General features: G+C 36.8%; 1 protein-coding gene across 2 annotated transcripts in view; it reads right to left on the minus strand.

Moving 5' to 3' along the window:
• INPP4B (inositol polyphosphate-4-phosphatase type II B) overlaps positions 1-13,895 on the minus strand; it is a 268,967-nt gene that overhangs the window by 69,181 nt on the left and 185,891 nt on the right. For both annotated transcript variants that reach the window (XM_018074089.2, XM_018074095.2), the window contains 2 exons: positions 12,386-12,494; positions 3,252-3,429 (listed from right to left, as the gene is read on the minus strand). In XM_018074089.2, the coding sequence (XP_017929578.1) occupies positions 3,252-3,429; positions 12,386-12,494 (287 nt within the window). The remainder of the gene's footprint in view (positions 1-3,251; positions 3,430-12,385; positions 12,495-13,895) is intronic.

Below are 13,895 nucleotides of genomic sequence, written 5' to 3' on the forward strand. Positions count from 1 at the left end.
GCACTACAGAACAATTGTAATTTGCTAAATTTCCAGCCTCCACATGGTGCATGCTTGGAAAATAAATAAGTCTTTGGGAAATGTTGCTATTAAATCATACCATTCTTTTCCAAAGAAGAGGCAAAATGTCTTCAAGACTCTTTTGAAGTTCCATATCAAGAGTCAAAACTACGTTACTTGTCTATCCTAAGAAATGGCAACATCACAGATTTGCTGAGGTTTCAGATCTCCTCTTCCCCTCAAAATCTTCTCGAGATCATTTCAGGTCTCTGCATCAGGCATGGCAGACTCAAAAAAGCTTTAAATTTGAGAAAATTGTGAGCGTTGGACAACTTGATGTAAAGCATGTCCACTAGGATTGCAATGTACATTAGGTAATGATCTGGAAAGTTTAAGTAATATAATTTAATACAAATATTTTATAGGGAAATTAATTTTTAAAAGCAAATTGGTACAGAAGTGAACCTCCATTTTTTCATGGAGACTAAAATGCTCTGTAATTAAATTCCATTCAAAGATCCCATTGGTTTAAAAGCAATTTACATTTTAACTGCATTTTCTAACAGCTCAGTACAGCTAAATTTGCAGAACATCACTATTTATAAAATTGCATTGAAACCACAAAACAAGTCTATACAAAGAAATGAAAACTTTGCAAATTCTTTTAGATACTCAACTAAAGAATATTTCTGCAAACAAAGATAGGCATAGCTGGAAAATGAATTTATCAAGCCTTCTGCAAGCTGCAAATGCTGATACACTTGTCGACAGCTAAAGGCTTCCTTAATCAATTAACAGAAAGAGATGATAAAAGGTTACTCTCAGGAAAATACTATGGCAAATTGCAAATTATATAGAGAAGTAAAACCATGCTTAATACGAGGAAATAAACTCAATTTAAGAAGCAGCAGTGGAATTATTTACTTTTCCAATTTCAATCCACGCAGCCAGTCCTTCCATTTCTAATATAAATACTTAAATGTAATTAACATTACTGATAGCTCAGATATACTCACTACTACCTAACACTTTTAGAACTAATTATTCTATATATCAAGCTTAACTTCACCTTAAAAAAAGGTGATATGCTTTTTAATAAACTTGTGGAATTGAATCACCAGGGAAATCATTTTTACAACTCCTTCAAACAGCTGTTTAATTTCTAAATTTTTATCAAGTTAAAATGTAAGAGCATTTCTTTTTTACATATAAAAAGTGTAGGAAAGATGGAAGAGCAGAAGCACTTCACGTGCCTCAGGAATACAAGTAGGCATCATGTAATTCTATTCAGCAGAGGACGTGCCACTCTGACTTATATATAATCAGGGACACTCTGCTAGTCTTGGTTCTCATATATTGAGGTGCAGATTATATGGACAGGTTGTTTTAGGACACCAAGATAATGCTTTGTACTAACTATGGGGGATCTAACTGCAGTATCATGTGGGTTCACTCAGTCTGGGGGTTTGAAGTGCTATTTCCCTTCCCTGAAGTTGTTTCCTGGTCTTTGCTTTCCTCCCCATCTCTCTTCCCTTCTTTACAAGGGGCCGTCCCTCCATACTTGCTTCCTCAACAATGATCCAACCCTATTATTTCTCCATTATCCATCTACTCCTCAGAGCAAATTTGGGAATAGACAGGGAAGCAGGTATTGAATCGTTCATGCAGCGGTTTTTCAGACAACTGGATTAATCTCTTCCAAGAGAAAGGTGGAGGCTAGACAGACATCCATGCACTGCACCAGGTGAGACTCCTCCTCCTTTTGGGAAACTGTGCTCATGTTAAATCCTGCCCCTGAAGAGTTGATATGAACATACACAACTAAATCCCCAGCTATAAATGTAAAATATCTGTGACTTTTGCAAACTGAATGGATTGTCTTTTTTTGACCCTTTTCTCTAGTCAGACTCTCCAACGAGATGTGACTTAAACAGTGGTTTAGTTCCACAGCTGCCTGCAGCCACTTGGAAAACATCCACTCCTCCTGCCCAGAGAGGCAAATGGCTACAGCTAACACACAAATTCCTTAGCAACCACACTTTGAATCTTCAGAACAAACACTTCTTTGTCTGATTTGCATTACCTGTGCCTATATATTTCTTTGAACTAACCACTAACAGAGCAGCTTCACTTGTTCTGTGCACAGCTAAAAACAGCCTCCTACATGGAAAGGTACACTATAATTGCTACAATCTCCCCACAAATTCCTCTGTTTCATTTCCAGGCTGAATTCCGCTTTCCTGTATTATCCCTGACATTCACAGTGACTCCAGTGTTCTCAGAGCTACTGTGGATTTACACAGTAACCCAGAGCAATGTTTCTCTCTCCCATGGTTCCAATGCCATGCACCTTCACAGTTTGTGGTTGAGCTCAATATTGAGATTTGAAACTCTCCCACTGAACAAGGTACTGCTGGGATAACGGTGCTCAACAGACCACAAGGGTTGTCACTTCCCAATAGCTGAAAATATATTGAAATGGTTATCAACAGTGTTTTTAAAACATAATGAGATCACATTACAGAAGGGATGGCCCCTGAAGTAATGGAAAACTTTTTCAACCTCTCAGGCCATAGCTATACTGCTTAATATTTTTCAAGGATAACATATTCCATGTGTTTAAAAGTACTACAGACTTCAGTTAATCTTCAATATCTGTCTGTGAGACAGGCAGAAAATATTATCTTCCTTAAGTTAAAACTAATGAAACTAAGATGAGGAAAAGCCTACAGCTATAGAGGAATATAATATGAGAAAGAGAAATAAAATTTGAGACCTCCAGGTGCCAAGTTCCTAGCTTCTTCCAAGTTGTATCACCATTTCTGATCATGCTATTATTCTAAACCTTATGCACCAACCTGGCTTGAACTATCTCCCACAAGCAGCAGCTTGAAGTATCACAGAAAGAGAATTAAAAATAATAATTTATCATACCAAAGAACTATTTATAATAAACTATTCTGATAAACCCCAGTATGTGGCCACTAGAGGACAAAAGAGACAAACAAAGTTAAATAAATTACACTTTCAAATAAAGACAATCTTTATATATTTCATTAAATTTCTATATGGAAAGCCTACAGAAATGCCAAATAGCATTCTTTTTCTAATAGTAACATTTTAAAGCTTATTTTAGCAGAGCTTATTTAACATTTCCTGATGCTGTGAAAGTCAATTTATGCAGAAAAAACCCCCAGCAGTTAGAGACCTGGTTATTCCATTTTCCATTGCAGTGAAGATTTGAATCTTACTTTTTCTGAAAGCATCTTTAAAGAATTCTTCAAGCTGTCTGGAGAACGCTGGCTTGCAGAACTAAGCAGCAGGTCTGCATGGCTTGATATAAGAGGTTGTAGATGATTGATGTTGCTGAGAACTTCTTTTGCCTTGGCTGTGTTTTCAGGTGAATAGTAAATACACTGGTATCCAGTACTGTAATAACAGAGAGAGTCACATAATGGCAAAATAACTTCTGCTAATTCACAACAATACTGAATGTGCTAAAAACCTTACCAATACTTTTACAAAAAACAATGCCAGATATCTGAACTTCACTTCATTGAATGCTCCTTCCTTTAAAGGACGAAACCAAATCCTTGCTTGAACAGCAGCATACAACAGACTGCCCACCACCAAACAACCCAAGTAGTACTGTTCAACCTAAAAATTCCTTTGAGTGACTGATCTGAACATATTTTAATGTGTTTCTTTTAAAAATTGTCATTCTGGAGAAACAAAAGGTTTGACCAAGTCAGATAATACTCACAAAGAGCATAAGGCTCCTTACTTTCCAAATGAATTCCCTAACACATTATTCACTACCTCGCTAAGTCTTTCAAAATGAGCCATTAATGTTTAATTGATCAGTGGCCCACACTATGTTTTGATTAGCATTAATGATGTCCAGCAAATGGTGACAACCAGAGTTATCTCAAACAAGAAACAGGTGTCTAGTTTGCAAGAAAAGACACAGAAATGGGGTGTGGGAGCTAACTACTATAAAACAAAAATGCGTACTGCAAACTTCCTAATTTCCTTTCAATTGTTGACAAACTACTGCAATTCTTTTCCAGAACTTCTTTTCCTATCCCTCTTCTTCTTCCCCACTCTCTCACACCCCAAAACTTACTAATCATGGAATATCCTTTTATACCATTATTCCCTAATACCATTTTATGCACACACCTACTGGATCTTCATCATAGTATACAGCTCCTCACCTAAACCTCCTGTTCATAATTCTTCCCTTTAAAAAGCCCTGGTTCAGTCTTTCAGAGAAACTAACCAAAATCTTTTACAGTTTCATATTAACCTCTAATGTCAACACAGGAAAAAATGTACCCAAGCAACTCCTGGCACATTACCAATGCCAGGGAATGTACATACTAGTACTTCCCAGTTGGTTCTATTTGTATCTCCCTTCTTTCCTATTCTGTCTTTTAATCATACATACTTCAGTCTCTTCAACCCTTTCACCACTGTTTTAATTCCTTTCTTGATTTTCTTAATCAAGACCTGAATTTTGACACTTGTGCAACCCTTTGAACTTCACACATTGCTTTTTATGACAGTCTTTTTCCAGATTTTTTCACTTCCCCTTTTCCCCTTTGTGTCTTCTAGTGTCCCTTCCAGTTCCTCCTCATAAGTTTTCTACAAATTAGATATTAAATTTATTTCAATAAAGGACATACACATCATAAATTCAGAAGTCAAAATGAAGTTGCTTCCATAAAACCTAAAAGGCATAAGCATCTTGGCAAATAAGGATAGATTCAAGTAGTCTAAAAATTAAGCCTCTTGCTTAGATATTTTGCAGAGTTACAGTCACAAAATCCACAATATCCCATTCTATTTTTCTGTCTTTCACCAATGTCTCCATTTTTAGATACAATTCTTTGTAGAGGCAGTCAGGATGAATGGCATCCGAGTCATCAAAATTTTGCCATGATCAGTCATGCCACCAGCCACATCAAATTACTCCTCAGCTCCAACTCACAGTTCCCTACATAAGTTACTATACTGCTGAGTGAAGCGGTCGGAATTCTGAGTATTTCAGCAAAATTAATCATATAAACTCTCTTTCCTAAGGAACTGGGAAAAAAACCCCAACTCTGTCCCTCCAAAAAATGAGGAAATGGTCACAATTCTACCTTTGAGGTGGTAACACTTCCAAAGTCAGATCTACCTCTACATTCATGGCAGTTCTCAAGTTATCAGACTCAGTAGACAAGGCAGGGACAAGAGTAATAGTCTGTGTTAATTGTATTGAAGACACAGTCTTAAAAGTGTTGACACTTCTCTAATTCCCCTTCAGGCTTCTCCCTCCCTTTATCAAACAGCCTTTTTGCAGGCTGAATCTGGCTAATGCTGTTATCAAGCTCGCCATGCACATACTACCTTCTGGGATTTCCCTCAGCCTTTAATTCCCTGATCATTTCCACTGATCTCCCACAGCTCTAAGCTTTGCTGAATATTGCAGCAGAAAAGCTACAGGCAATGCTGTAAGACAGAGGGAAGAGCAATACTAAATCTGTGGGTAGTTCTCCTTGTAATAAAGTAAATCATAGGTTTTAAATAAAGAAAACAGTGAAGAGAGAATGACTCTTTCTTCAGAATTAAGTGTATTATCAGACTTCATTATTTGGCTGACTTTAACACTTCCTGAACCCCAGAAATCATAAGACAACTTCAAATATTTAGTTTCTTTCATAATTTCAGAGCAAATTCCTCTCTCCCTCCAAGAAAGTGTGTAATTCTTTGTCAGAAACAACATGTTTGGGAGTATTTGCAGTTTCTAATTGTTGTGTCCCAACACTGTTGAATCTAAAACTAGTCTGAGATTTTCGGAGGCCTTACTGTTCATGGAAAGACATTACTACTTATAATTCAGTGAAGTTTCCTCATCTGTAACTACTTTTAGAGCTTGCTGACACATACAGCTATGGTATATAAGTATTATTACTTAGAAGAGGCAGCTGCCAATAGAACTTACTGGCACATAAAACTTTTCACAGATGTCCTAAGGCACAAACTAGATGAAACTTTAGCACTAGGGTAAAGGCCACATGGGTAGGTCCAGTGCAGGAACTCAGGTAGCATTATGAAAATCTACCTTTGATATGCAAATTACATTATTGCACATGTACCTTTTGAAAAACTCTAAAATAATGTCTTCTGGGTTAAGTTTCAAAGCTTTCACTGAGCATATAAAGTCATACTTGATCATTTCCATATATTGGCACCATCACTGACTGTGAACACATCACTGCCAGCGGTCATTTCAGTTTTAAAATTGCTTTAAGGACATTGTCATGTAATTTGAATAAATACTACATTGGCTACATCTGCAATTTTAGTCCTAGATTAAAAAAGTTTTTGCCTGAGAATAAATACTGCAATATGCTAAAAGTCTAATTTTTAATGACACTCGGAGTTTCTCCACTCCTGCTGGTAAGGGTGTAATTTGCATGACTGAGTTAAACTGCCACCATCTGGGACTGGGTTAAAATCCTTCAACAATGAACATTTGACCTCGCATTTTTCACGGTCAAAACCCCAGACGTTCACATCAAGAATACAGTTAAAACATAGACACCAAGTACCTCTAATCCCAGATAACTTTGAGTTTATATACATTACTGAAGATACCAATTCAATGGCTTACTTATGCAATGCATGTATTCTGTCCAAACTGGGAAGTTATGATCAAAAATAAATTGCTACATAAAAAAACTCTGAACGATTCACTGTCTCAGTAAATAAAACTGAACCATATGATCAGCGTCGAGGTTATGAAAACAGGCCTGAGAGAAACCAGAAGTTTAAATTAATTTTTTTTTTTATTTCCTTAAGATTCCCTTGCAAACTTGGAAATTCTAATTTTGAATACCAAAGAAAATGAAATCATATTATTAGTTCTGCCTATGATGTTCAAATCTCTACAAATCCTTATCTCAAGGCAATGGCTAAAGCTGGACACATAAGACTTTTCCCTGCTGTTCTTCTATGTCCTCTTCATTCCTAACTGATCTGTGGAGTAACTCTATATCAATGCCTTCTGCTGGTAATGGGACATGAGTTTCAGTGAAAAGAAAGGCCAAGATTGCCTCCAGTCCTTGAGAGACTTAAGTAGGACAGATGCCATAGCAGCACAGGTGAATCTCGCACTGAATCTTTCTAAGAAGACTCACTCCAGAAAGGCTGAATGCCTAGGGAAAGCCTTCCACAGATCTTCAAATTAATTTTAGACTATCTTTACATTGGTGGAAAGGTGCAAGCAACCTTTAATGTAGGGGAGAATCTTTTTCTGGGTAAGTGAGCATGATTCTTATCAGAAGGAAAAAAGTTATCATGCCCCACCACAAGCCTGAAGCTAAATGGTGCCTTTCAGTGGAGCCGCCTCCTGGCAGCCTGCTGAAGAGAGATTACAAGAAAAAAATAGCAAAGACATGGATTCCAGTCTCTTCCTACCCCTACTGGAGTCCACATAGATGGAAGTTTCTTGTTCTCCAAAACTTGCGATCCTAGCCTTGGCAGGCAGAGCTCCCACAAGTCCTTCCCTTCTTTCACAGCCCCAGTCTCCTTTCTTTTATGCCCTCTTAAGGAAATGCTTCAGGCAATTCTGTCCAGAGCGTCCAGCAACTGGAAAATACTGTGATGAGAATTTTATATCTCCATGAATAGCACAAACTTCAGCAGTTTCTCATCTAAACTTTCACACAACCTTAATACACTGATTTTATGGTCAGTGAAAAAGTGTTCATCTCCATGTAAGTCTAATCTGTCTTTCCCCTTTCTGGATGTGTACATGTGTGTGAGAAAGTGTGCAAAGAATAACATCTCTGTGAAAAGTGCTACACACTTTTTGGTTTTCCTTCGACAGTAGAGATTAGAACAATTAGTTCAAACACGGATCATTATTATTCTGGGATTTTCTGTGAAACTTCAGAGAATGGAAATGGGTCGAAGGTTATAAAATTCGGGTATTAGGAACTGAGGAGACTGCAGCATTAATAAAATCTCTGGTAACAGGTATGTTAGTGAAGGAGCACACCTTACATCTTGACCAACAATCTAGGCCTCATCAAACAGTAAGGATGCTTTCAGACAGTTCAAAACCAAATTAAATTATTATAGCTTTAAAAAAAAAAATCAACAGTACTGTTCTGCTTTTAAGCTTGTGCTAATTTAAAACAGGATAACTTTCAAACAGCTTGCTAGAAATTATGTATAAAACCACAGTGAATCACAGAACCTAATACAGCTTGTGGGACACTTCTGATTTTCTTGATGGTTAGAACTGGAGCATTAAAAAACTTGCAATCCTAAGTCTATGTGTTTTGATTAAAAGAAAGATGGTTGAATTAGATTTTAAATAAGAAAAAAAGCCCTTTGTGTATCTTGAAAGTGATTTATGAACACTTCAAGCAGTGAGGCATTACATGGGGATAACTTACAGAATGTCTGCCTTAAATGTTCCTGCACAACTGAGCTCTAAAAATAATAATTTGCTGTGCCATCTAGACTGATGAGAGGACAATCTCTTCCATTTGCTGGAAGGAGAAATAATCTTTACTAGCAGGCCAAAAGAAAGACTGCATCTGAACAACTGTCTCACTTTCTCTTTCAGCTAGAAATAGCAAAGGAAAAAATAAAAAGAACAATCCAATACAGCACAAAAAAAAAGATTCTAAATAAACGTATATCCTAAACATGTAATTAATATTCTGCAATGATTTGCCATACCTTAATCATCACATTTTAATTATTTGAAGTGCTATCATATCTAAACAAAATTTTTTAAAAGCATCACTTGTTTTTACTGGTCTTATGAAGTTCACTACTAGCTACTAAAGGGACAGATATACTAGTCATGCCTTATAGACATGACTGATGTTTCTAGTGGAAGAGCCTTTTATCTGTATCTTTTTTACAGATAAAAACTAGTATGTGAATGGGTTATAAAGCAATAGAATGGGCTTCAGATCACATACCATAGAGTATCATATTTTTCACCTGTAAGAAAAGCTTTTCTTGCTCTTCTTTCAGGTCATATTTTTTAGAAATCTGCCTTCCTTTTTTTTTCTTTTAATATGAGCTGCTTGATGGTAACAAATGAGTGAAGAATTGCAAAAATATAGCCCTTTTTATAGATATTCTTATACAACGCCTTCCTCTCTGTCTGCACAAAAATGTGTATTCTGCATAATAGAAAACATGCCAGAACTACCTTCAGATGCACATTTTCCACATTATTCTGTTTGATAAACTTTTATAAAACATGTCTCAGTCTTGTTTTGATTCAGCAATTGCAAATGCTACCAGATAACAGTTCCTCTTGTCCGTAATTCCACAAGTCTAGGTTTGAGCAAGGACTATTCTGTGATATGCCCACACTGTTGAATATTTCAGTAAACTGCTCTAATAACCAGACTAAAGGTCAAAGACATGCAAGGTATTTTGTCATGTCTTTGAAAGCTACCAGGATCAGCTTGAGAACTAATCTCTTCCCACATCTTCCTCTAGGTTTTCAGTTCAATTAGCCTAGAGAAAATGGCTGCTTAATCTGCATTTTTTTTTCTGTTCATTCTATATTCTGACTGATATTTCAAGATGTCACGTCTTCCTTCAACGAAATCTTCAGAAAAGTTGCCCCCGTTGTAAAACAAAAAGTTTAAATTGCAAAATCTGCCCCTGGAAATGCTGTGTGTCCCCAAAGCATTCCCATGCAGCTAAACAAAAAGGCATATGCAAAATAACGTCGTTGTTGCCACAGTGAAACAAATTTCTCCATGGTAAGAATGAGAATAGTACTTTTATGTATTTATTTAATGTAGACCCACTCCTGAATATTCAAATAAGTGAGATCACACTGAGAGCTTGCTTGCTTCTGTTTTTCAACTCACACAAGTTCTAGCTGAGGGGAAAAAACCAAACCCGTAGAGTTTTCTCTGAGTTGTCCTCAAAGGTAGTAGGAAAGATGAATTTTGGAGTCGTCCTCCTTTCTATTTTGTGGGAATTCATACGCTAAGTGACCAGTTGGTCAGGTCTGGCAAGTGATTAGCTGAAAGTTGCAGTCCTTTTGCAGTGCATTTTCAGTGCTCAAGTTTGTTAGGCTGACTCAGGCTTTTTTTTTTAAGGAAGAGTCTGACAGGATAGTAACATAGTTATCCTAATTATATCATCCTGAAGACAGACTTCTGCCCTTCTAGGGTAACACAGAAATGCAAAGTTGCACTGTCAGAGAAAAGGTCTGGTATCCTATCCTTGAAAATCACCAAAATACAGGTGTTTCTGATGGATGCAGAAAAATCTAAGCAGCATGGCAAATACAAGGTGATGTGTAAGCACTTGAAATAGGTATGAAATGCCTTGATAAAAGGTACACAAAACTTTACCCAGTGCTCCCAAACACAGTCCTTTATCAACTTAGATGTCTACATGGTCGATTCAGTGAAATAAGAGCAAATGAAAATGAGAAGAGGCTGTGCTGCACCAAGTATCCTTTGCCATCCTTGTGTTCTGACACTGCACAGGAGCTCGCCCATCATCTCCTCTCCCCTGTTATAGGCAACTAAGAAACAAGGGCACTGTCTAGTCAATCCTATCAGATACTGCAATTTGTGTTCTCCCAGGAAGAACTCAAGAAAGACTAGTTCTCTTCCCTATATGGCATTTTCCCTTTTTTCTCCAATGAAGAGCAATCACAGAGAATATTTTACCTCACAGCTATCCTCCATTTTTGGGAGGATATCTGCCAACATGGACATGCTGCAGAACTCAGCAAGTGAGAAACAATTCATTTTCTGAAAGCTGAAAACTGTGAGGACTGGAACTGTAAAGTTCTTTATATCACTTATGCCTCCAATTTCTTCTTAATTAATATAATAAAACCTCACTAAACACCACAGTAACTACATTAATAAGATAGTAAAGAAGGAGATGCTTTAAGAAATTATTTTAGATATTTTCCTCATTAGAAAACATGTACTTCATAGGCCTCCATGGGATGGGGATAAGGTTGCCTATACCAGTCTGCTGATAGCAGTGTATTAACACAATGTTCAATGAAGTGTCTTATGTGATCAATAATATTCATGTTTCATTGGCAAGGTTTGATATCAGAGGTGGTCAGGGAAATGAAAGATTTTAGAAGATTTAACAGGAGTTTTATGTTATGTAGTGGAAAACTCCCCAAAACAACCCAATAGTACAGCTTTAAAGTAAATATGTCTGCTGGTTTTGTTTGTTTTTAGTATTGATGCCAACTGCTATTCAACCTAGAAGTCAACATTAGATTTTTATAATTTCCCTTTTAATTCTTTATGGTATTGTACCTATGAAACTTTTTGAGCATTGAATACAATAGAATTCATCTTCTATGGAGCACCATGATGATTTAAATCAGAGTCCTTGCTGCATTCTCTTTCAAATGCTGTGACACTGATTGCATGGGGTTGGCACTGTTAGCTGAAGAACTGAGCAGTCACAACTACGGGTGCTGCCAGTGACAGCTGTGGCTGCTTGAAAATCTTAACAGCCATAGCAACAAACACAAACACATCCAATTCTTAGTTAGCAAAATATGCAACTAACACTTTTGTACGTGTTCAGCAGTTAACAAAGCATTTGAGTACAGCAATGAAATGAAAACTTTATTTTTGCTTAGTCTTATTTTGGCTTTCTGACGAATAAGAAGAGTTTCTTACTTATTTCAGAGCTGCACTAAAAATGTTTTTTCTTAGCATATGCCCAGGGCTGTCAGAAGTAGAGATACTACTTTAAGCTACTGTTTCTGTATTGAAAAATTGTCTATAGCTATGTTCCTCTTAGCACAAGAATTGCCAAAGACATACCTCATTTTGAACAGCATGTTTTCAAGCACTGATATACCTCAAGCTTTCTGAAATATGTGAAAAAAAAAATTCAAAATTTTGCATCATAGAATCATTAAGATTGGAAAAGACCTCCAAGTTCATCGAGTCCAACCTTCGACTGAACACCACCACATCACCAACTGCTGCTGTTTCGTAAACACTTACAGGGACGTTGACTCCACCACTTCCCTGAGAGGCCCGTTCCAATGCATGATAACCCTTTCCATAAGGAAATTCTTCCTGATGTCCAACCTCAACCTCCCGTGATGCAGCTTGAGGTAATTTCCTTTATTCAAAAAAAGTCTTAACTCTAAAAGAAGGCTGTGCTTCAATTTTGTAGTCTAACAAAGCAGGAAAGATAAAGGAAATATTTGATGAATGCAATGTCCAATCCTACTAGATTTTAAGCTTCCATGCATTCAGGAGGGTAAACTGTTTTGTTATTCAGTGAGCTCATAACATTTTAATGCAACTTTAACGATATTTTCCTAGCTACTTGAAAGAGCACTTACTTTCTTCTTTCTGCCTCAAATTTACTCAGCAGTTTCCGGAGACCACCATTCTTAAATCCTTGGAAATGCGCTGCTGGGGCTCCCACGGTGATGACATCATACAAAGCATCTGGAATGGGAGCAGACAAACACAGAGATTTGAATGTGCCTGTCCCCAAGGCATGACAACACTATGACATCTACTCTACAAAACATGAGGACAGCAAGTCTACGTTATTTCCAAGGAATAATTGATAATCCATGTCTCAAGGAGGCCCAAGAGCTAATCAGTCTTTCCATGTAGCCACCTGCACACCCTAGAAAGTTCACCTGATTTATGGCTACATCTAAATTATATGCTGCAGTGTAGAACAATATTCTAGCTCTGCAGTTTACAAAGCTGCCAAGTAAATTGGCCCTTTGTGTATTTCCCTTTATTACCCCTTTCATTATTTAACTTGTAGTCATGTTGAGATGCACAGATTCAAGCATTTTAGAATCAAAAGAGACCATTAAAAGGGAATAGTCTGACTCTCTGAATAATAGAAACTACAGATTTACAGCTAATGATTCCTGCATCAAGCTTATGCATCAAGCTTATGTCTCGTGGTTGAGTGAAGGCATCTCTTTTTTAAGGCATCTAATCTTGATTTAAAGACTTCAAGTGACAATGAATTCACTGCATTCTCAGAGAAGTCAATCAGACTAGTAAAAATCTCTACTTCTTTTCTAGTTTGGATTTGTTTGGATTTAATGTTAATGGACTTTCAGATATAATGCCGTTTAATGCTAAATCGAAAAGCCCTGCTTTATGACAACAACTTACTTTTTATAAGTATTTATGAACACAAAGTCAGTTGTTTTCAGCTGAAAAGCTACCAGAATAGGAAATAAAACCACACTACTGAAATTCTTGCTGAGACAACAAAGTGTTGCTGCTCTCTGTATATACCTGATGTCTTATGACATACAGGATGCACTTTTTGTGTGGATATATGCTTATGGAACTAGAGATGAAATATCTTTTTAAAAGGAGCCTGTGATTGATTATCAGGGCAGAGATGAAGATTTAATTACATCCCAAACCACAATAATTATTTCTTCAAAGTTTAAATTTACATCTGAACTAAGCAGTACCTGTTTTGTACCCAAGCTTACTGCAATTATAAAAATGCAGTTTGGAATGCCTCATTCTTAAAATGTATTTCTAAGGGAACTATTAAAGGATGTTTTTTATGAACTGCTTTATTCATCAAGGAAGCTTGCCATGTAAATTAAAATCTAGTCCTCCCCTAAAATAGAACTTTTCTTGCATTCTGATGATAAATATCCCTAGAAGCAAGAACACTGTACAAATGATTCACTTAATGAACTATGCTTTACTTCCAGAGCTGACTCTCAGAAGATATTTGCTCAAATTGATTTGAACTCTAATGAATTGGTAACTCTTCAATTTCCACTTAAAAGGAGAAGTGACATAATTTCATTAGCCTAAGGTGAGCTTCAAGATTCTTAAATAGCCCATTCTTTC

This window comes from Manacus vitellinus, unplaced genomic scaffold (genome assembly GCF_001715985.3).
Source record: "Manacus vitellinus isolate BGI_N305 unplaced genomic scaffold, ASM171598v3 scaffold_0_pilon, whole genome shotgun sequence".
In the NCBI taxonomy this organism is placed as follows: Eukaryota; Metazoa; Chordata; class Aves; order Passeriformes; family Pipridae; genus Manacus; species Manacus vitellinus.